General features: G+C 46.1%; 1 protein-coding gene across 1 annotated transcript in view; it reads right to left on the reverse strand.

Moving 5' to 3' along the window:
* Window positions 1-520: 520 nt before the first annotated feature.
* CFAP53 (cilia and flagella associated protein 53) overlaps window positions 521-24,825 on the reverse strand; it is a 52,711-nt gene continuing 28,406 nt past the window's right edge. Inside the window, exons 7-8 of the mRNA XM_084781044.1 lie at window positions 21,131-21,233; window positions 521-2,564 (exon numbers count right to left, since the gene is read on the reverse strand). Of these exons, the coding sequence (XP_084637170.1) occupies window positions 2,336-2,564; window positions 21,131-21,233 (332 nt within the window). The 3' untranslated portion in view covers window positions 521-2,335. The remainder of the gene's footprint in view (window positions 2,565-21,130; window positions 21,234-24,825) is intronic.

Genomic DNA, 24,825 nt, shown 5'->3' on the forward strand with positions numbered 1-24,825 from the left:
TGTCCCATGTCAGTGTTGGTTGTCTCAGTCAACACAAAAACAAAGAGGGTGATAACACACACAAACAGAATTAGTAGACAGGAAAACACAAGCCGTGCGATGGAAAATCGGCGCCAAACCGAAAGTATAGATTCTGATGGCGCGGTTGCCTACGGATTTAAGGAGACTGACGGTATCATCAAAGCTCCTCCAGGCCACCACTGGAGCATCCTCCAGGATGAAACCAGACCACCTGGAACGTCCTCCAGGGTGAGGGGGAGAAGGTGCCGGACACATTGTCCCCCTTCTCGTTCCACTACTGACTTGCGCGCTACGGAGAGACAGAAATACAGACAAATATAAAACGAAAGTAACTCACATCTCCATTGTTCATCGGCAGCCCGGGCCAGAGGAGATCTTCTGTGGGTGAGTCGGGGGTCTCGGGGTGACCCCAAAATCCCAGACGAGCCCCAAAATGTTGGACCCTGGAGTTCAATTCCGGAAGGGGGTCGCCGCGAGAGACCACTTAAGTTACACAGGCTAGAGGTATAGGTAAAATTTATTAATGACACATCAGAAGTTCCAATTGTTGATGTGTCAGGGTCCCTCAGCACTTGGGAGGTGAAGGACCCCAAGTGACTGTTACAGGCTAGTTTTAAAGGCAAAAACCGCAAAGCAGGTGGAGTTGCTTATCAAGTTAAATTATGGACATTAGGACACCTGGCGTTGGGAAACCTCTTGTGGGGACTTGGGTGTGGGTCCCTAGGGCAGTTACTGGAAAGCCTATGGGGACGTTTGATATTTGGAAGCTTGAACTATTCTGGGAACTACGGTGGATATCTTGAGGTTAGCAGTAACGAGAACAGGGAGAAGCCTCTAAGGCTGGACAAGCAAACAAGCGTCTTACATTTTATAATTTTACAGTTTCTCACGTGGTAGACAAGGGGTCTTCTCTTACAGATTTCTGAATATGGGGCCAGTCTTAGCACAAGCCTGCAACCAGGCTCTCTAATTCTCAGGTGGAAGACAGGGAAGAAGTGGGAGCACAGTCACTTACCCAACATCTCTTTTACTGTAAATTCACTTCCCCAGGTGAGAAATCGGGGTAACTGGAAGTCTGTTCACTAGACACTCGAGACAATGTCCTAGAAGGTTCCTGTCAGTGTCTGTGAGGGGGAAGGGTGGCTGCAGGGATTGTGGCCTGAGTAGTTTAGCCTGGATTCCAGCTTTTCATTCCTGAAGAGAGAAACTAGAAAAACATTTAAAACCTCCAGTCTAGCCTGTACCAGTTGGCTTTAATTGTCACCTTGACACAGCCTAGAGTGGCCTGAGAGAAGAAGCCCTCCATACAGGGATTGCCTAGATCAGATTGGCCTGTGGGCATGTCTGCAGGGAATTGGCTTAATTACTAGTTGATGCAGAAGGGCCCAGCCCACTGTGGGCAGCACCTTTCCTAGGCTGCAGAAGACTAATCATAAACTTGTGAGCCAGCCAAAAAGTGCTCCAAATGAAGTGTTCCTCCATGGTTCCTGCTTCAAGTTCCTGCCTGTCTTAAGCCTGACTCCCCACAATGGTGGAAGTGGCTTGGAAGCATAAGCCAAATAAACGTGTTGTTCCCCAACTTGCTTTTGGTCAGTGGTTTATCACAGCAGGGGAGGCAAAACATGGCCCAAACTATAAAGAAAATCCATTTTCTTTACTAATTCCTGTTGGGAACTGTTAGACTTGGGCCGCCTGGGGCCATGCCCTGGCTGGTATGCAACTGTTATTCTGTCCTGGCAGCTTCGTGTTGTGAACATTGTGCCTCGCTGAGCTCACCACAAGTTCCTGTTTTGCACCCTGGTTACCTTGGTTACATGGTTCCTCTTGCCCTGGGGACTTCCCATCTACAACGTCTTGTATTTTTCCACCTGCCTCTGTACTGTATAAAAGGCCTTGGCCCCTCCTCATTGAAGGGCATTCTCTTAGAATGGATGACCCGTTGTCTTGAGTGTTCTTCAACCTGCCGCAGTCCCTTGCTCGATATGTTGGAGTAATTGCGGCGAGGGCGCTGCAAATTCCTTTCTCCAGGGTTTTGGTAGGGCACCGGACAATGGCTTTACATCCTACAAAGCAAGACCAACTGTACAGAAAGCCTCTGCAACTAGAAGCTGAATAAACCTTTTTTCTTTTTAAGTTGGCAGTATCAGGTATTTTGCCAGAGCAATGAAGAACTTGCTAGTATCCAAACAAAGAACAAATTTATTTGAAGGGAGAAAATTATGTCTAATAAAGTATAGAAACTCAGGGAGTGTGAGTCTGTTCATTAGTTAAAAGTACTGAAAAATATAGAAAACACACATTGGTGTTAACAAAACTATAGCGGAAGCTTGTCGGGGTATGCCCTTCGCATGGGGTGAACATTCTGGGACAGAGCTTGGTGCTCAGAGAGAATCTCCTCCACCCTGTCCAGGTAGGCTTTGTTTGCTGCTATCCCCGCTTCAAACTCCTGCCGTTCCTCTTCCTTCTCCGCCTCTCGAGCCTGCTGCTGGTACGCAATTTGCATCCGTAGTTGATCCCTGTACTCCTTAGCCAAGTTACAGCGCCTAAAGTTTTAAAGATAATAAAATGTAACATAAAAAGTTACCGTTTGGATTTAGGTACAGTACCATCATTATAATGTGTGTGCCTACTGCTTCCCTGAATATGGACACGTGTGAAACCGAGACATGGGATTGTTAGAGCATAGGTCAGTTCTAGTTCTTTGTTTTTGTTTCTGTTTTTTAACCCTTAAAAAACTCCAATGCTGGAGGGATGGCTTGGAGGTTAAGAGCACTGACTGCCCTTTCAGAGGTCACAAGTTCAGTTCACAGCACCCACATTATAGGTCAAAATCATATGTAACTCCAGTCCCCAGGGCTCTAATGTCCTCATCTGGCTCGAGGTCAGCAGGCAGATGTGTGTTACTGGTAAAACATAGACGTATACACAATACAAATAAATAAATATTTTTTTTAACAAAAAGGAAATTCCAGCTAGTTGTTCCTGAATACTACTGATGGAATAACTGTGCCACTATCTTAAACAGAACACACTGGCGCTAAGGATAAGCATAGACAGCTCTTTAACACAGCCTAACAGTCTCATCCCCAGCTCTGAGGCAAAACACATGCTGTGGTATCCCCTTCCTCTCTTACCCCCATCTCCAGTGGATGATGTCAACCTTCTCCTCCAACCTTCTTTCCTCCTACTCATCCCATTTTCCCAGCCCCGCAGGCAAGCAGGCATTACCTGGGAATATGCTGGCCACGCCAGCCAGGAAAGCAGGTAGGCTAACTGCAGATCTTCACCTCTTCCTTTATTGCCTCAAAATCCAAGTCCCCAGTCTTATGCCCAGCTCTGTGGCAGAACACCTGCCACACCCCTAGCCCTCTCTGTCCCTATCTCCATTGGATTCACAGATATCAGCACCTAGAATTACAATCTTCCCAAACCCAGATGTCTGTCCAGCATAAAAGCAAAAATATGTTCCCACTAGAACTCAAGAACTACCACACCAGGCCCTGAGAAATGCAATGTAGATAAAGCACAGACAAAGACCTTAACACAAACTTTATGAATATGATGAAGCTGTAAGACTCTTGTTGGGAGTCGGTCCCGATGAGAGACGGAGTCCGAGATCGATGCAAACGCAAGAGGCTTTTATTGATCTGACATGACGGGGTCTACCTGCCTTTGAGAAGGAGGAGACCCTGGGCAGCAAAACCAGTGGGTTTTTATACCCTTTACAGAAGCAGATTTCAGCAACAGTGATTGCTGCAAACTTGATTGGCTAACAGGGTGACCTGTAAGCTGATTGGGTAGGGGGTTTCAGCATCTGGGACAGTTGGGGGTAGAGAGCCTGGGACTTTCTGCCAAGGCAGGTATTTGGAGCTTTGACCCAAGCTGTGGTTTATCTTGGAACTATTTTGAACATTTTAGTTCTTGGTAGGGTGGGGTGCAAGCATTGTGGTGTACCAGTGGAAACTTACAGCTTGTTCCTATGCTGGCCTGTGCAGGAGGCCTAGGGAAAATGGTGTTAGCAAGGCTAATTTCTTCAAAGCTCCTTAAAGAGGAAATGAACAGATCACTTAAAGAAATCCACGAAAACACAAACAAACAACAGAAAGAAAAGAACAAAACAGTTCAAGACCTCAAAGTGCAATAGAATAAGTTCATTCATTTCTTTATTCAATTCTAAATCTAATTCAAAACAGAATCAATAAAGGAATCCCAAACTAAGGAAAATCTAGAAATAAAAAGTGTAAGAACTTGAACAGGAACCACAGAGGCAAGTCTCACTAATAGAATACAAGAGATAGAAGAAAGAATTTCAGGCATACCTATTCAATATAGTATTTAATGTTTTAGCTAAGCAATAAGACAACTGAACGAGAGTAAGAGAATAGAGAAAGTCAAAATATCCCTATTTGCAGAGGATATGATAGTATACATAGGAAACTCCTACAGTTGATAAACACTTTCAGAAAACTACTTACATACAGAATTAACTCACAAAATTCAGTAGCCTTCCTATATACAAATGACAAATTGACTGAAAAAGAAGTCAGGGAAGGGCTAGGCAGTGGTAGCACATGCCTTTAATCCTAGCACTTGGGAGGCAGAGCCAGGCAGATCTCTGTGAGTTCAAGGCCAGCCTGGTCTATAAATCAAAGACAGGACTACAAGAGAAACCATGCCTTGAAAAAACAAACAAAAAGAAAAGAAAAGAAAGAAAGAAAGAAAGAAAGAAAAGAAGTCAGGGAAATATCACTTTCTACAGTAGTCTCAAAAAATATAAAATATCTTGAATATAAAATATCTTGTGGTAAATGTAGACAAGCAAGTGAAAGTCTTGTATGATAAAAACTTTAAGACATTAAAGAAAGAAGTTGAAGATGATATAAGAAGATGGAAATTTTCCCATGCTCATGGATCTATACATTGATATGGTATAAATGGCTGTGCTACCAAAGCAATTTACAGATTCAATGCAATCCTCATCAAAATTCCAAGACAACTCTTCACAGATTTTGAAAGGGAAATTTTCACCTTCATCTGGAAACACAAAAAACCCAAGATAGATAAAAACAATGCCATATAATAATAATAATAATAACAACAACAACAACAGCAGCAGCAGCTGCTGCTGTTACTACTACTACTTTACTATTACTACTACTACTACTGTAAGTATCATCATCTCTAGTCCCAAATTGTATCACACAGTTATAGTACTAAGAAAACAAGCAAATGTGGTATTTGTATAAAAACAGACACATAGAAATGAAGATCCAGACATAAATCTACACAACAATGGACACCTGATTTTTTTTTTTAATAAATGAGCCAGAAATAGACATTGGGAAAAAAGGTCAGCATCTTCAACTAATGGTGCTGGTCAAATTAGATGTTTATGTAGGATCTAAATAGAGCCATACTTATTACTCTGCACAAAACTCAAATCTAAATGGCTCAAGGACCTCAATATTGAACCAGATTGAATGTTGCAAGGGAGGGAGGGGGAGGGGCTGTAAACTGTGCCTCGGCCTGTGACTAGCTGAGTAGAAGCTGCTGTGCTGTGCTTTGAGCTGTCCACCCCTCCTGGGAGGATCCTTTGTGTTGCTTATTGTATTCTTTTCTTTTCTTTCTTTCTTTTTTTTTTCTTTTTCCTTTTTTTTTTTTTTTTTTTTTTTTTTTTTGGTTTTTTTTTGAAACAGAGTTTCTCTGTGTAGCCTTGGCTGTCCTGGATTCTCTTTGTAGACCAGGCTGGCCTCAAAACCAGAGTTCTGCCTGCTTCTGCCTCCCGAGTGCTGCCACACCAGGCTTCTTATTATATTCTTAAACTGGTGATCTTTGCTGGAGGAGCTTTGCTGTGCCTAGATGTTTGGATTGCCTATCACTGAGAGAAACAAAGAAACTCAGAGAGCTATTCCAGGAATGGATTCTTTTCAATCTGCCTAAGTAACTAGAAGAGGGAACTTTTAACAAGAGACTTGGCAGTGTGTCTTTGCTTTATAAACCATGCCTTGGTCTAGAGAGATGGCTCAGAAGTTAAGAGCGCTGACTATTCTTCCAAAGATCCTGAGTTCAGTTCCCAGCAACCACATGGTGGCTCACAACCATCTATAATTCGATCTGGTGCCCTCTGTTGGCCTGCAGGAGTACATGAGGCACAGCACTGTACACATAATAAATAAATATTTTTTAAAAATAAATAGACCACGCCTTGCATGTAATAAAGCAGAGCTTTTATCAGATTTCGTCTTGGCTTTACATCCCCTGTGTCTCTGTTCTTTTCTCTTCCATCCTCACCCCCTCTTTCAGGCGAACCCTGTTTGAAATGTCCCATCCCACAGGACAATTAAAGAGAAAGTGAAGGGTAGCCTTGAACTCATTTGCACAGGAAAAGACTTTCTGAACAGAGCACTGTTAGCACAGGCACTAAGACCAATAATTAAAAAGTAGGACCTTAGTGAAACTGAAAAGCTTCTATAATGGCAAATGACACTATTATACAGACAAATTGACAGCCTAAAGAAAGGGAGAAGATTTTTACCTACTACACAGTCAATAGAAGTCTAATATCCAAAATATATAAAGAATTAAAAAAAAATTAGATAGCAAGAAAACAACCCAATTTAAACTTTTTAAATGGGGTATAGATCTAAACAGATAATTCTCAAAAAGGAAACTCTGGCTGAAAAACACTTGAAGAAATGTTTAACATGCCATTGTAGGGGCAAAATTAATGCCATATCCTATATGTAATTTGTATTCTGCAATTAATGATGGTCTGCATGAGAACTTGTCCTCTAGGTGCCCTTCTTCCTGAATTCTGGGAATGACACCTGCCAGCACTCTCCAGAAACTACGCAGGAACAATTAAATACAATTAGCACTCAATGATCCCTGGAGATTCAGCCTCCTGGACCCAACCTGCCTGAAGGTCCACATTCCTGAGACTCACAACTTTCCCTTGAGATGCAGCCTCAGCTCAACCTGCAGGAAGGACTACATTCCTGAGACTCAGGACCCTGCTTATGGCTTTCTCCTTACCTCCCTGTGACCCTCCACCCCTAATTATAGTTTTTCCTTATAAGCCCATTACCCTTGAAGCGCCAGTATTACTCTCCTATCCTGCTGCGCCAGGAAGGACTGTGATCTGAAGCTCTGAGCCCATAATACAAGACCCTGTGTATTCTGCATCGGTATCGAGTCCTGGTGGTCTTTTGGGGGGAGGGGGTGTCTCACAATCTGGGTAATCTCAGCATAACACCATGTCATCAGGAAAATGTAAATCAAAACTGCTTGTCAATAAAACAAATGACAGCTCATCCTGTCGTAGGTGTGGAGCAAGGGGAGAACACTCAGCCACTGTTGTCGGAACTGCAAACTTGTACAGTCACAGTGGCAACCAGTGTGGCAATTCCTCAGGAAAATGGGAATCAATCTGCCTCAAGATCCAGCTGTATTACTTCTGGGCATATGTCTAAGCAAGCTACAATCTATAGAACCACAGGGGCTGTGGGGTGGGGGTGGGGTGGAGTGGGGGGGTGGGTTAGGTATAGAGTAAGAGACCCTCTCATCCCTTCCATGCTATTCTTTTTTTTTTTTTTAAACAAAATCTCTACCATTCAATTTTACCAATAAAGACTTGGGAGCCAGATGCTGGGGTGAAAGCCTGCTAGCTCAGAGTGGCAGAGAAAGAACCCAACTGACTCCTAAACTCTCACTATGAAGCCAAGGATGCACTGAACACGTGATCTTTGCTTACATCTCTCCAGTGCTGGGATTACAGGTATATGAGAGATAAGCCCCAAGGACCCTGAGAGACTTCTCAAAGACCCCAGTCTGTTTGACCAATCTGACTCCATGGTAAGCTTCAGTTCTCCACTTTGCCTGACTAGGCCTGAGTTTCTGTCTCTCAGAAATCAGAAAAACAATTCCTGGGAAAGCCACAGCTCATGGACAGCCAATCAGCTTACAGGCCAGGTTGACCAGAAACTATGTTTATACTACTTTGTGGCCTTGCTGTGGCCAGAAAAGAACACAGCTGGCCCTAATCAATTAAATTAAAGAAGCCAAACCTCAATGACTCAACAAAATTCCCAGGAACCAGGAAGAATCCTCAAACAGGTAACAAGTCATGAATCCCCCTCTCGAATACTCTGACTCACTTTCAACTAATCAGCTTGAAGGTTACCACAAAACCTCCTGATTGTCTATAAATTGAACCTGGGTGCTCACTTTGTGGTCGCCATTTTGAAAAGGGTGGGGCTCCCTGCATGCTGGAATTTCTGCAGAATAAATGCTCTTTGCTTTTGCATACTACTTGAGTCTGGGGTCTTCCTTCAGTGGTTCTTGGACCCTTACAGTATGCACTAGCGTTCCTAACTTGCACAAGTACTGTTTTTAATATTAGGTGGTAGGATGCTGATAAATCTATTTCACCTTTGCCTTTAGTAGGGAAACAGGATTACAGGGCTTCAAAACTCTTGAGAGAATAAGAATATCTTCTTTTACTTACAAAATCAAGTCAGTTCATGTTAAAGAGGTGGGTGCCTAGGTTTCTTCAAGACGGGCTTCTAGTGACCAAAAAGACTAGTTCTGAGGCAGCCCAGGTGGCATTGAACTCACTATGTAGCTGAGGATACCCTGAACTTTTAATCCTCTTGCCTCTACCACCTATGTCCTGGGATTATAGGTGTGTGCTACCACATCTGGCTTGGATATTTTCCATTTTTTTAAACAGACTTGATTTGCTTTGTTTTTCTTTTATTAAAAAAAAAAACAACCCTATGTGGTAGTCACAGTTGGAGCCTGGGTCCTCTGAGTATGGGTTTTCACAAGATGATCAGTGAATTCCTGGTAAGGAGACTTGGTGAACACAGTCTCTTTCCAGAGGTCAGATGTCAGGTAGCTGTAGGTCTTGGAGATGGCATCAAAAGTGGCCTTGGCAAAGTTGCCCAGGGTGGAGGTGAAGCCCCTTGGCTGATGTGTAGCAGTCATCAATACCGGCCATCATCAGTAGCTTCTTGGGCACAGGAGCAGAGACAATGCCAGTGCCTCTGGGGGCAGGGATAAGGCGCACCAAAACAGAGCCACAACGGCCTGTTATCTTGCATGGAACAGAGTGTGGCTTGCCAGTCTTGTTCCCCTAGTAGCCTCTCCTGCATAGAGATAATGGAAAGCTTGGCCAGGATGATGGCCCTCAGATGTCAGTGACTACCTCCTTGGAGCACTTAACACCAAGACCAACGTGACCATTGTAGGTCCCAGTAGTGACAAAAGCCTTGAACCTGGTCTGCTGGCCAGCCCGTGTCTGCTGCACAGGCATGAATGATCTTTGGAACCTCCTCCTTTAGGGATGCACCCGGGAAAAAGTCAGATTCCTTGAAGGGCAGAGAGAATGAGTAGATCTCCTCCAAGGGCTCGATCTTCATGTCCTTAACCAGGCGGCCCAGCTTGGGATCCACTCCTGTCTTCTGCTTTGCCTCCATGAGTCCCACAGCCTCAACAATGGCCAAGGCCTCAGTCATGACCGTGGCCCCTAAAACTACTGCTGAAGCTTCTGCAGGCCTCCCAATCCTTACCTCCCTTCCCCATGCTGGGCCTATGGCGGGGGTGGGGGGGAGTGGGGGGGGGGGAGAGCGGAGCTCCGTGCTACACCATCATCCACCATTTGGTGTTTTCCTGAGGAAGAAGTTCTTGTATTTAGGCCAGGGGAAGTGGCTCAGAGGGTTGCTGGGTCATCTTTTTTGTGCGCCATGTAAAGATTGCATTTGTATTATTCGAATGCTGATTTTTGTACTGGTGAAGAGCTGATTACAGGCCAAACTTTGGTCTACATCATATTTGGTAAACACTCCCTCCAATGCCCTCTGATTGATTGAATAAAGAGCTGAACAGCCTGTGCCAAGGGCCGGAGAGAACAGGCAGGACTTCCAGAGGAACCCTGGGAAAAGAAACACTGAGCCACAGAGGAAGCCAAACATAGGAAACTGAGGAGAGGTAACGAAATTCAACAAATTCAAGTTCCACCGTTACAGAGTGCCTTGTTTGCAAAAGCAGGAAAAACCAGATTCCTGTGACATCACAGCTGTCCTTTGCTGAAAGTCCAGTTTCCCGAGATGATCGGTCTCACTCGAGCAAACAGTCCCAGAAAGAAGAGCACTGTAACCTGCACATACTCACATTAAAGTTCCTACTATCTTACCCAAGCCCATCGCCTGCCCCTGTAAAAGGTTCAGCAAGATCCAGCCATGCCCTGCTCCCCAGCAAGATCCAGCCACGCCCTGTTTCCTGGCGGACCATGCATTCCCTCACTGTGTGTGCTAATGAGCCCAGGTTAGCTGTTGAGGCAGACTCTGGTCTTTTTCCTGCCTTTGTCTCTTTACTCTGCGCTGTGGTCCAAAATCTAGCAGCCAAGGAATATCTTCCTGGCTGAAGCTCTGGGGACAGCGGACAGAAAATGTCTCCTGGAGCAAGACGTACAACATGATAGGAGGACTTTTGGGAGAGGCTTGCCTATTGGGAACTGGGGCCCTGGCTGGTATGCAATTGTTATTCTGTCCTGGCAGCTTCCTGTTGTGAACATGTGCTTTGCTGAGCTGAGCACAGGTTCCTGTTTTGCACCCTGGCTACCTTGGTTACATGGTTCCTCTTGTCCTGGGGACTTCCCATCTACATCTACTTGTATTTTTCCACCAGCCTCTGTACTGTATAAAAGGCCTTGGCCCCTCCTCATCAAACGGCAATCTCTTAGAATGGATGATCCACTATCTTGAGTGTTCTTCAACCCACAGTTCCTTGCTCGATACTTTGGGGGTAATTGCAACGCGGGCGCTGCACTTGCCCTTTATTTAAATCTTACCCTCATCTCTGGACCCTGAGGATGAACTTAAGGGGTTGCTAGATCTCTTTGTCCCATTTCCCCAATGTAGCCACATCTAATAAACCTCTTTTATTTTCCTGCTTCTAGCTATTAATTTGGCTTTTAAAATTGGCTTATAGAGACTACATGGCCGAAGCTTTGTTGGGGCAAAGGCCGTGGCCCCATGTCTAGTAACAACCAGGTGAGATGGAAGAGGGCTGGGTGGGGAAGAGCGGCATATCTCAGCAGGCATGAAAGCCTGAGTTCAGTTCCCCAGCTCCCAGGTAGGAAGCTGTGCAAGGCTACATACATCTGCAGCCAACCTACCCAAGAGAGTTGATGTGTGTCTGTGCGACCTACAGAATGTGGCAAAGGCAGTGCTCTGCTCACCCTACACCCAGCCTGGGCCTGGCGACTTCCGTGTCTTGTTTGGTTTGTTTGTTTTGATTTTTCAAGACAGGTTTTCTCTGCATAACGGAGCCCTGGCTGTCCAGAACTCACTTTGTAGACCAGGCCAACCTCCAATTCATAGTGATCCACCTGCCTCTGCCTCCAGAGTGCTGGGATCATAGGTGTGTGCCCCATGGCCGGCTCACCCTCTTTTCTTATGCCCCAGTTGACTATATGTTGAGTGGGCAGACCGGCTTCACGAGCAGAAAGAGTAACAGTAATCAATAGGATGGGCTACATACTATTTTTTATCACACAGTAAAAAGGCTAGGACACAAAACCACACTTCTAAAAAAAAAACATATATCTGCACACCAAGTATCAGCGCATGAACAGAAAGCGCCCCTCCGCAGGGCAGAGAGGATGACTGAATTAGAAGAGATAGGCCCTCCCTTCTACTGCACCAGTGAGAACGCTGCAGTAACGAGGAACTGTGATTCTCGTTTCAGTTGTTACCTCAGAGGCTTACTGCCTCCATCTGCCAACCTAGGCCTCATCCTGGAAGCTCCATACAATCTAACCTAGGACTAGAATGTTTTCAGGCTCTGAGACTTCCTGCTGAATAAGCTTGAAAGGGAAAAATTTTAATTAGCATTAAAGCAACCAGAACAGCAGAGCTCTGTAACTCATAAGTGCAGGTCGACAGGTATGCTAGCCCAAGGTCCCAGATGATAAGTCACAAAGAATGCGGAGATAGGAGACAAAGGCCTATTGACTGTTCCAGGGACCGGCTGGCCATAAAAGATAGGGAGGATACACAAGGACAAATTCCTGAGAGAAACAGGTACCGGACATGGTCGAGTGAGTAATGAGCCAAGACCCCTCATCCAATCTTATGGTGTCTGCTTAATCCCCCCTTGAGGCCCGCACACAATGTTCCAGGTTTGAGTTTAACCAGATGTGTCCTTAGCTCAGATAAACATCCACCCTCGGGTTCCAAGAAAAACAGGAACCAAGGACTGTTCCCATGTGATTAAGTCTGAGCTTACCCCAGATCTGCCTACGCAATTTGCTGATGTTCAAATGTTTGAAACAACCAATCGTGTGTGGCCGCGCCAAAACTTCCCACTCCCCCCGACCCTTGCCCATATAAACCCCTAACCCCTGGGCTTGTGGGTCAACCCCTCTGTCTCCTGCGTGAGATACGTGTCGACTCGGAGCTCCGCCAATAAACTGCCTCATGTGTTTACAGCAAGACGGTCGTTTGTGTGTCTTTGGGTGCGCGCCATCCCGAGGCTTGAGTGAGGGTCTCCCTTCGGGGGTCTTTCATTTTGGGGGCTCATTGGGATTTGTGCAACCACCCAAGACCCCCAATGACCCCTTGGAGGTAGGTCTGTGTGAGTTTTGTGTGTCTGAGTGCGGTGCTGCTGATTTCGTGTCTTGGTTTCAGTTTCTGGCAGCTGCCGCTGTGGGCTGTAAGGACCCAGTGGCTGCGGAGGCAGATGTGCTAGGGCCGCAGGCTGCAACCCTGGGGGACGCCCTAAGGGTAAAGGGGAGTCAGGACAGCCTGACTGCCTCTTTTCGGGATGAAGGAGACGGAGTGCTCCTTCTTGAGGGGAAGGTGTGGAAGCCTACCCCATCGGAACTTGCGTTCAGTTGGTTGTACAAGTCCAGACGTGGACAAGTGTGCTTGGATGTGATAGTGTCTTGTGTGCTTATATTGTTTTTGTGCTTCTTGTTTTTTGAAATGAGACAGACTGTGACGACCCCTTTATCTTTGACTTTGGACCATTGGACGGACGTTAGGGCAAGAGGACATAATCTATCCGTAAAAATTAAGAAAGGACCCTGGCAGACCTTCTGCACCTCAGAACAGCCGACTTTCCATGAGGGCTGGCCACCTGAGGGGACTTTTGATTTACTTGCTATTAGAGCTGTCAGAGCAGTTATTTTTCAGGAAAGATCAGGGTCGCATCCAGACCAACAGCCTTACATCACTGTGTGGGAAGATTTGGCCCGTTACCCACCCCCGTGGGTCAAGCCCTTCATCCCACCTCGCCCACCAAGCTCCTGAGTCTTGGCGGTGCGAGAAGGCACCGCAGAAGAGAAATCGAAACCATGGTAGAGTGGAGGAAGCGAGCCCAGCGCACCACTGGAGCCCATCCCTAAAATATATCCTGACATAGCAGAACCCCATGAATGGCCCATGTCCCTGCTCCCACCATATCCCCAAGTTCCCCAGCCGGCAGCCCCAACCTCAGTCCCACCCCGGGCTTCTGGGGCAATGGGTGATAGACCCTCGGCGGACACTGGGAGCCGCCTTGGAGCAACCCCTGAGGGGCCTGATTCCACCGTGGCTCTGCCCCTTAGTGCTGTTGGGCCGGCCCCGACAGGCAAAAAATGTACAGTATTGGCCTTTTTCTTTCTCTGATCTCTATAACTAAAAAACTAACCACCCACCTTTTTCAGAGAACCCTACGAGACTTACAGGTCTGATTAAGTCCCTGATGTTCTCCCACCAACCCATGTGGGATGACTATCAGCAGCTTCTACAGGTTTTATTCACCACCGAGGAGAGAGAAAGAATTCTTCTTGAGGCTCGAAAGAATATCCAAGATGACGCTGGACACCCCGTCCAGACCCTGGCCGAAATAGATGAAGGATTCCCCCTGACCTGTCCTCAGTGGGACTACAACACGGCAGAAGGTAGGGAACGGCTGTCCATGTACCGCCGGGCTTTGGTGTCAGGTCTCAGAGGGGCCGCAAAGAGGCCCACCAATTTGGCAAAGGTAAGAGAAGTCATGCAGAGAGCGACCGAGCCCCCCTCAGTGTTTCTAGGGAGGCTCATGGAGGCTTACTGGAGATATACCCCTTTTGACCCTACGTCAGAGGGACAGCGAGCCTCCGTAATCATGGCTTTCATTGGACAGTCAGCACCTGATATTAGGAAGAAACTACAGAACATTAGCACATTGAGGGATTGCAAGATTATACCATCAGGGATGTGGTAAAGGAGGCTGAGAAAGTTTAGCATAAAAAGGAGACAGAGAAAGTGAAACAGGAAAGAGAAAAGAAGGAGAGAGCTGAGGATGAAAAAAGAGGAAAGAAAGAGAGAGCTGAGGATGAGGGAAAAAAAGGCAGGAGAAGAATCTGATGAGAATACTGGCCGCAGTGGTAGGAGAAGGAAGGCATCAGGGAACAGGCAGGCCTAGGCAGACAGGGAACCTGGGCGACAACAGAAGGCAGGGGCCAAGGAGACCCAGAGAAGACTAAACACTGCCACCTGATCTCAAAGATGCCTTCTTCTGTCTGAGATTGCACCCTAACAGCCAATCCCTGCTTGCCTTTGAGTGGCAAGACCCTGAAAACAGAAGAACTGGACAGCTTACGTGGATGAGATTGCCCCAGGGGTTTAAAAACTCCCCCACCCTATTTGATGAAGCCCTACATCAGGACCTTGCCCCTTTCCATGCTAATAATCCCCAGGTGATTCTTCTACAGTATGTAGATGACCTCCTATTGGCTGCAGAGACCCGTGAAGAATGTGAGCTTGGGACTCAGAAAATCCTGGCTGAGTTAGGTGAGTTGGGGTATCGGGCTTCTGCCAAAAAGACACAACTGTGCCGGACTGAAATGACATATCTGGGATACACCCTGAAAGATGGACAACGGTGGCTCACAGAAGCCAGGAAACAAACAGTGACTCAGATCCCAACCCAACCACCCCTCGCCAGGTAAGAGAATTCCTAGGGACCGTGGGATTCTTCAGGCTTTGGATTCCCAGGTTCGCCACTCTGGCGGCCCCATTATACCCTCTAACAAGAGAAAGGGGGAAATTCACTTGGACTAAGGAACACCAATTGGCTTTTGAAACCCTTAAAAAGGCACTGCTACAAGCCCCTGCCCTAGCACTGCCTGATCTGAACAAGCCTTTTACTCTGTACATCGACGAGCAGAAGGGGGTTGTCAGGGGGGTCTTCACCCAAACTCTAGGACCCTGGAAGCGCCCAGTGGCCTATCTGTCAAAAAAACTGGATCCTGTGGCCAGTAGGTGGCCCTCTTGTTTGCAGGCGATAGCAGCAACAGCTGTATTGGTAAAAGAGGCCGATAAGTTAACCATGGGCCAAAATGTGATGGTGGTGGCCTCCCACGCCCTCGAGAGCATTATCAGACAACCACCAGACCGTTGGATGACCAACGCCCGGATGACCCACTACCAGAGCTTGTTGCTGACAGAGCGGGTGACCTTCACTCCGCCCGCCATCCTTAACCCTGCCACCTTGCTACCCGAAGCTGGCGAGACCCCAGTACATCATTGTGAAGAGATACTGGCTGAAGAAACAGGGACTCGGTCAGACCTCACTGACTGGCCGTGGCCTGGGGTAAAAACTTGGTTCATCGACGGAAGTAGCTTTGTGGTAGCAGGTAAGCGGAGAGCTGGGGCAGCGGTAGTGGACGGGAAGTCTGTCATTTGGGCCAGCAGTTTACCAGAAGGGACGTCGGCCCAAAAAGCTGAACTTATTGCTTTGACCCAAGCACTAAGACTGGCGGAGGGAAAGGCTATCAATATCTACCCTGATAGCCGGTATGCTTTCGCAACAGCTCATGTCCATGGAGCGATTTATAGACAACGTGGGCTGCTGACTTCAGCTGACAAAGACATTAAAAATAAAGAAAACATTCTTAGTTTGTTAGAGGCTGTCCATTGGCCCCGCAAGGTGGCGATCATCCATTGCCAAGGACATCAAAAAGGGACCGGTCCCATAGAAAGGGGGAACCAAATGACTGACCAGATGGCCAAAGAGGCGGCACAAGGACCAATGATTCTAATAGCTAAGGTTATGCCCCAACATGCTGAAGGGATTCCCAAGAGAAGGATCCTCACAGAAGAAGAGGGGCTAGAACACCTGGCTAATATACACTGCCTTACCCACCTAGGGCCAAGAAGATGACAGAACTGGTCAATAAGTCTCCCTATCACATCCCCAGACTACAAAAGACAGCAGAGGGTCTGGTAAAAAACTGCAAGGCTTGCACTCTCACTAATGCTGGGTCCAGCAGACACTGTGCAGGAAAGTGCTTGCGGGGAGATCGACCTGGAACTTATTGGGAGGTTGATTTCACTGAAGTCAAACTGGCCTGATATGGTAATAAATACCTTCTAGTTTTCATAGACACCTTCTCGGGGTGGGTCGAGGCATTCCCCACGAAAAAGGAAACGGCAAATGTAGTGGCCAAAAAGATACTTGAAGAAATCCTTCCCGGGTTCGGGATACCTAAGGTAATTGGGTCGGACAATGGGCCTGCCTTCGTCGCCCAGTTAAGTCAGGGACTGGCCAGACAATTGGGGAGAAATTGAAAATTACATTGTGCTTATAAACCCCAGAGCTCAGGACAAGTAAAAAGGATGAATAGAACTATAAAGGAGACCTTAACAAAATAGACCTTAGAGACCGGCGGGGGTGATTGGACAGCCCTTCTCTCCCTTGCCTTGTTCCGGGTACGGAACACGCCTGGATCGTTGGGACTGACACCCTTTGAGATACTGTTTGGTGCACCACCACCTCTGTTTCAAATCCTAGAGAATGTGGCATGTCCTGATGACAGTTTTGTGCCTTCCACCCATCTTTTAGCCCATTTAAAGGCTCTCGAGATGATCAGGCGAGAGATTTGGGAACAGCTGAAAGATGCCTACACCGCTAGAAACCCTACAGTTCCTCATCAGTTCAAGATTGGAGACGCCGTCTTGGTATAGAGACACGGAGCTGAGAATCTCGAGCCATGGTAAAAAGGACCCTACCTGGTACTGTTAATGACTCCAACTGCCGTTAAGGTAGAGGGAATCCCCACCTGGATCCATGCTTCACATGTGAAAAGGGCTCCTCCTGAGACTAGTCAAGATAAATGGATCCTGAAAAAGACTAATAATCCTCTTAAGCTGCGTCTGCATCACAGACGCAACCCTAAGTCAGGACAACAACCCTCATGCCCCGATGCAACAGACTTGAGAGATGATCAATAAAAAGGGGAACAAAAACAGGCTAGATAAAAGGCAGAGGGACAGAAAAGCTCAACAAGGCTGGTTTGAGTCCTGGCTCACCCGGTCCCCCTGGGTGACTATCCTATTTTCTGCTTTAGCTGGGCCAGTGTTGGTGATTTGCTTGATTTTAATTTTTGGTCCGTGTATGGTAAATAGGTTACTTGCTCTTATTAAAGATAAAATTAGTGCTGTTCAAATGATGGTACTAAGACAACAATACTGATCAATAAGAGACCCCAACAGGGCAGAGTATAAATCTTTTAGTCTAAAATAAAATAATACTCAAAAATTAGAACAGATATTCTAAGATTAGAATTATCAAGTAAAAGAAGAGGGGAATGAAAGGGAAAAATTTTAATTAGCATTAAAGCAACCAGAACAGCAGAGCTCTCTAACTCATAAGTGCAGGTCGACAGGTATGCTAGCCCAAGGTCCCAGATGATAAGTCACAAAGAATGCGGAGCTAGGAGACAAAGGCCTATTGACTGTTCCAGGGACCAGCTGGCCATAAAAGATAGGGAGGATACACAAGGACAAATTCCTGAGAGAAACAGGTACCAGACATGGTCGAGTGAGTAATGAGCCAAGACCCCTCATCCGATCTTATGGTGTCTGCTTAATCCCCCCTTGAGGCCCACACACAATGTTCCAGGTTTGAGTTTAACCAGATGTGTCCTTAGCTCAGATAAACATCTACCCTTGGGTTTCAAGGAAAACAGGAACCAAGGACTGTACCCATGTGATTAAGTCTGAGCTTACCCCAGATCTGCCTACGCAATTTGCTGATGTTCAAATGTTTGAAACAACCAATCGTGTGTGGCCGTGCCAAAACTCCCCACTCCCCCCGACCCTTGCCCATATAAACCCCAAACCCCTGGGCTTCTGGGTCGACCCCTCTGTCTCCTGCATGAGATATGTGTCGACCCGGAGCTCCGCCAATAAACTACCTCATGCGTTTACAGCAAGACGGTCGTTTGTGTATCTTCGGGTGCGCGCCATCCCGAGGCTTGAGTGAGGGTCTCCCTTCAGGAGTCTTTCAAGCTCACCCTTTCTTCTTTCTGAGCTCATAACTGGCTGGTTCAACTCAGCTGTTCGGGCTCAAACCCCACTCCCAGATGACTTACTCAATCTGGCTTCTCTCTTGGTCCCTGAATTGCTCTGCTTGGCCTCAAACTAAGTGCTCTAACCTTCTGGTTCCGGCTCATTCTCTGGCTCGTTCTGTCTTTACCTGTGTCTAGCTTGTTATCACATTCACCTTCTCTCTGTGAAACTCTCCGGTATAACTGCCTCTGCTCTCTTTGCATTGCCCCTTAAGTAGCTTCCGTTAGCTCCCTCCTTCTTCTCCTGAGAGTGGGGCGTATCCTATCCTGTCAGATCTTTCTCTGATTGGTCACTTTTTTCTGCCACTCAAACATCACTTTCAAACATGGGTGCTTCCCTCTACAAATTAACTTTATTGTTGGGGATTAAAGGCAGGTACCACCATGCCTGGACCTAAGCTTTTCTTTAAACTTTCATTAATCTCAGGCTGGTGTCCAAGTGGTCAGTGTGTGGCTATTCCTGAACCCGTAACACACTAAAACGTGCTAGCATTTTAGTCTTTTTTTTTTGTTTTTGTTTTTGTTTTTGTTTTTGTTTTTTGAGACAGGGTTTCTCTGTGTAGCCTTGGCCATCCTGGACTCACTTTGTAGACCAGGCTGGCCTCGAACTCACAGCAATCTGCCTGCCTCTGCCTCCCAAGTACTGGGATTAAAGGCGTGTGCCACCACGCCCGGCTAGCATTTTAGTCTTGAGGGCACATAGCGAGGCCTGTGCATATGAGCTATTCCTGCTAATCGAGCTATTCGGCTACGTGATCTATGCCAGCTGCCATCCTCAATTACTCTCCGTGTTATTTATTTTTTTAAAAAAGATTTATTTATTTTCTAGACAGTGTTTTGACTGCATATATGCTTGCAAGCCAGAAGAAGGCACCAGATCTCATTATGGATGGTTGTGAGGATTCCCATGTGGTTGCTGGGAATTGAACTCAAGATCTTTGGAAGAACAGCTAGTGCTCTTAACCTCTGAGCCATCTCTCCAGCCCTCTGTGTTATTTATTGAGGGTCAGTTGTTGAACTCAGAACTCACCAATATGGTGCAGCTAGCTAGCTTGCCCAGGGATCAGCTATCTTTGTGCCCAAGTGCCACCAGTCTTTATGCGGGTTCTTGTGATCTGGTCGAGTCTTCAGGTTTCTGCAGCAAGTACTTTACCCGCTGAGCCACCTCCCCAGCTCCTCAGCCTTGCAGTAGACACTTTAAGAACCTTTGGGGAGTCCTCTCATCACTGGGATTTTTTTTTTTTTTTTTTAAGATTTATTTAGCCGGACATGGTGGCGCATGCCTTTAATCCCAGCACTCGGGAGGCAGAGGCAGGTGGATCACTGTGAGTTCGAGGCCAGCCTGGACTACAAAGTGAGTCCAGCACAGTCAAGGCTACACAGAGAAACCCTGTCTCGAAAAACCAAAAAAAAAAAAAAAAAAAAAAAAAGATTTATTTATTTATAATTTATACAGTATTCTGCCCAAATGTGCATCTGCACACCAGAAGAGGGCACCAGATCTCATTGTAGCTGGTTGCGAGCCACCATGTGGTTGCTGGGAATGGAACTCAGGACCTTTGGATGAACAGCCAGTGCTCTTAACCTCTGAGCCGTCTCCCCAGCCCCATCACTGGGATCTTGACCTTGATGGCAACCTTGGGACCTCAGCCCCTTCCTCTTCCCGCCACTTGCATTCCAGCCATGAGGTGATTAGCTTTCTGCACTGCCACAGGCCCAAATAGATGGTGACAACTCACCAAAACTCTGAAACTGTGAGGAAAAAGAACCTCCTTGAAAAGGAAAAGGACCTCGTGATCGAGGGTACAAATGTAAAGACAGGATGAGGACAGCCATCTGCAAAGCTTGCCATAACTACCAAAGTGGAAAGAAAGGAAAGAAGCATTTGTGTGGGCAGCACAGAGGTTCTAGGAAAGCCAGGGATGTTAACACAGGGGATTGTCTCTTCAAAGGGGAGAGAGATGACCTGTTTTCTGCCCAGAAGGGGCAGCGAACAGACACAGTGAATAGCCCGGTGACGTTCATGTTATCTGTGTGGCTGAGACCACTCTGGATTCTCCCTCAGACTCTTATTATGGGCTTGATTTTCTCAGTCAATCTATAGGCTCCATCTTTATGGAATATGTCACCTATGCTTTACAAAGAGTTTTGATGTAGACATGTCCAGAGCTTTGTTGTGCACACAGGACTGGGTTAAGTATCACCAGGAACACTTCACCAAATTGTGCTGTGCTTAACTATGCCTGAAATAACTTACTGAGGGTCAGTCTCCCACAGTTTGAACAGCCTTCTTATCTCCCATGGATCATTGTTCTGCAGGCCATGATGAGGGCAGACACCCCACCCCCAGACCCTGCATCATCTTTACAAATTGTTTACTCTGGGTATTTGTTACAGTTATAGAAAGCTGGCTCACATTATTTGATTTTTTTAATTCTTGGAAATTGATGTTATCATTTTAGATGTGTAGCCAGCTTAATAACTAATGTGTATATTCAAACCCGCAGTGACAGTAGAATTTAATTTTGCCAATACAGTTTCTGCCTATTTTCTATGAAATCTTTTTTATATTTTTATATGACATGAAATAGCTCCAACGTTTTAGAAGGACCAGAGCAGCATACAGAAAAAATAATATCACTAATGAATGGATGAAATGGGGCATCATCCTTTATGTTAATGATGCATTTCTCTACTTAAATAATAATAAAGATAACAAGATCATACCTGGCAAAATTCTCCCTCTCTTCACAGTCAAGTACTTTCAGGGCTTCATTCATGCGCTCTTGTTGCACAGCAAATTCTTCTTGTTCTTTGAGTCTTCGTTGCACTAAAAAAGACAAGAGAAATTACTTGACAAGTGATTTGTGATTTCTTTTTTTCCAAACAAGACTTGCCGAGATCTGCCCGGCACTAAAGCAATATGGTCATTAGGACTGCCGGGGTGGCTCTTAAGTCAAGACTGGAGAAGCAGGACCAGTGAGATGGTTAGAGGGTAAAGGCTGCCAGGTCTGAAGATCCGAGCTTGATCCCTGGGCCTGAAACATGGGTGAAGGAGTAAACTGACTCCAGGAAGTTGTCCTCTGACTGCCACATGTGCCATGGTGCATATGTGCTCTCTTACCCAGCCCCCCCACCCCACCCTCCCACATGCATGTATTTACAGACAAATGAATGAATGTAAGAAAATTAAAATGATTTTTTTTAAAGGAAGAGAGAGGTACAATCCAGTCATACAGTGACACACCTTGCAAAGCTGTTGGAAGAGGATTATTTGAGCCCAGGAAGCTGGGGTCACCCTAAGTAACACAGTAGGGTCCTACCTCACAAACAAAAGGAAAAAGCACGTGTCTCCAGGAATAAAGCTTCTTACACACTGTGATCCACACAGATTTCTTCCCTTACTTTCTGAAAATCTGTGAGTGGCCATTCCACACCAGATTAGAACATATCTTGGCTACACCTGCCTGTCAGGGACCAGGCAAGGTACTCCCTCCATCCCCAATGCCTATGATCCCTCCCTGTCCTTGGAAGCCTGCTCTGACCTACTAGCCACAAATAGCCCAGCACAATGTGGGATTGGTAAGACACCCTCCTTTTCCCCATCTGCCTCCTCCCAAGTGGTCCAGCCCACTGGTCACCTAGAGGCACCAGGTTTGGTAAGCTAAAAATATATAGTAGAAGTCACAACCAACAAGCTAGCTCCAGATACCCGGGACTTGTTGGAAAATACACCTAATACAAAAAGAGAATAAAAAAGGCAATACACCCCACCCAAATACCAACAGCATAGTAATGGTCCCAAAGGAGCACAAATTAGACAAAATAGAAAACACGGCATTCAAAAGAAAAATTATATACAAATTCAAAAAGTCCAATGAATTTAAAGAGGACACAAAGACCTAAATGAACAAAAGGACAGGAATAAACTGGTTGAAATCCGATGTTGAGGCCTGCTATTTGACATAGCTGCAGCCATTTCTATATTTGGCCTCCATTTTGTTTATAAGGTAAAATTGAATTTAAAAACTTTTAAACATTTCAACTCTGCTTCCTAGAAGGAGTTATTCACAGCTGACACTAAACATTTCCTGCCAGAGGGTCAAGTTAACCTGCACTAGATGATTCGACGGTGTCATAATACATACTTCCTTATCCGCACACTTGGCTACACTCTAGCTGCACTCTTGCTACCGTCACACTTGGCTACACTTTGGAGCTACCCTAAGCACTGCCTCACTTATCCCACTTAGAACCAATCAAACTGAAGGTCAGTTAGAACTGCTTGCTAACAAAGAGCCTTGTTCCACCACCCATGCCCACTGTATGAGCTCCGGAAGACAGATCGATGTCATAGTTAGGCTCCCAAGTCCTTCCTATGGCCTTGGTTGCTATCAGCCTTATTTTAGGGGTGTGCATTCCTTCAATAAACCGTCCATATCCGATGGAGACTGGAGTCTGAGTGGTTTGTGAGGCTATTTTTATACTATAACACTGAGGAAGTGAAAACATCTACTAGAAATAAGGAATTCAGTTTAGGGTATGAAAATGGAATTCAATAAAGAGAGAACTGCTGAAGAAAACTGAAAGCGAAATGAAGCTGGGAAAGAAAAGCTAAGTTACAGAAAGGCTCCACGGAAAGCCTTCACGGAAAGCCTTCACGGAAAGCCTCCACGGAAAGCCTCCACGGAAAGCCTCCATGGAAAGCCTCCACGGAAAGCCTCCATGGAAAGCCTCCACGGAAAGCCTTAGCAGCAGAAGGAGCCATGCGGGAAACATACTACCGGGTCTCACGGACAAAGTGGAAGACTCAGATCATGCACTCAGAAAATGGGAAGCTTAACACATGAATGGAACACACAGGGTCTCCAAGACAGCACAACAAGACGAAGCCTAGGAGATGTGTGTACCATATAAGGAGAAGAATAAACAGGTCAAGGGCGTAGAAGTCATTTTCAGTAAAACCATGAAAGAAAAAGCTCCAATCTTGAGATGCCCTTACAGGTACTAGAGTCCAGCGCCCACGCTGCAATTACCCTGACTATCAAGCTAGGGACTGAGTTGAAGAATACTCCAGACAGGGTCATCCATTCTAAGAAAATGCCCTTTAATGAGGAGGGGCCAAGGCCTTTTATACAGTACAGAGGCAGTTGGAAAAATACAAGACGATGTAGATGGGAAGTCCCCAGGGCAAGAGGAACCATGTAACCAAGGTAACCAGGGTGCAAAACAGGAACTTGTGGTCAGCTCAGCCAGGCACAATGTTCACAACAGGAAGCTGCCAGGACAGAATAACAATTGCATACCTGCCAGGGCATGGCAGCAGGGGGCCCAAGCCAAACAGTTCCCAATATTAGAGGCCAAGAGAATACCAAATAGATACATAGGACGAGAAAAGAAACTCCCCATTATATACCTGTAATAAACATGTCAGGGCTTGTTTCAAAGCCCAGTGTAGAAAGCAGCTGACAAGTCCAAAAAGCTGACGTGTGACCAGATGTGTGAGTGATAGATAAAACCTTAGTAGTAAATTCTGACCTAGGAGCAGCCACGACTGCAAGTTGGTGATAAGAGTGACGCAGAAAGCTAGATGTGTGAACTAGAGAGGATAAGGTTAAGTTAAGTATAAAAACCCTGGGAAGAAGCAGCCAGCTCTCTCGCTGTCACCATGACTACCCGAAATGCGGCCAGCCGACGGGGCGCTCTCCCCGGACAGAGCAGACAGACAAGCTGTCAGATAACAACCCGAGAACTGATTCAAGTCGCAGCAGCGAACCTGTTCGACAGAACATCGCGATATCAGGTCGTATACCCTAATGGCATAAGCTCCCAGAACATTGATATTATAAGATGCTAAATGCTACTCCTATTGGAATTAGGATAGTTTTAAGAGTTAATGGAATGGTATTGGTGGCTTGGCCTTGGAGCCTTAGCTGCTGCCTTTTGCTGTAGTTGCCTTTGTATTGCTAATAAATCTCTCTTGCTAAAACGTACCACTTGCTCTTGGCCTGCCTCCTTTGTTCCGGATTCTGAGTGTAAACTCTCTGCTCGCGACGATACCACGGCAAAATTATTAAAAACTCAAAATCAGAAAAAGGTATTGAAAAGTGCAAGAGAGAAGGGCCAAATATAATAATGGCAGCCTATTAGAGTAGCAGCTGATTACACTATGAAAATTTTAGAAATTACCTTTAAATTAAGGGTGTGTATGTGTGTGTGTGTGTGTGTGTGTGTGTGTGTGTGTGTGTGTTGACAACCTGTAGGAGCCTGTTCTCTACTTCTCCCTGTGGGTTCTGAGGATCAAACACAGGCCATCAGACTTGGCGGCAAGCACCTTCAACCAGGGAGCCATCTTAGCAGCTCTTCATAGGAAAGTCTAGAGCTAGAAAAACTTGGAAGGAGAGACTCAAAGCTGTGGAAAA

Source organism: Acomys minous, assembly GCF_964271855.1.
Source record: "Acomys minous genome assembly, chromosome: 4".
NCBI classification, from domain to species: domain Eukaryota; kingdom Metazoa; phylum Chordata; class Mammalia; order Rodentia; family Muridae; genus Acomys; species Acomys minous.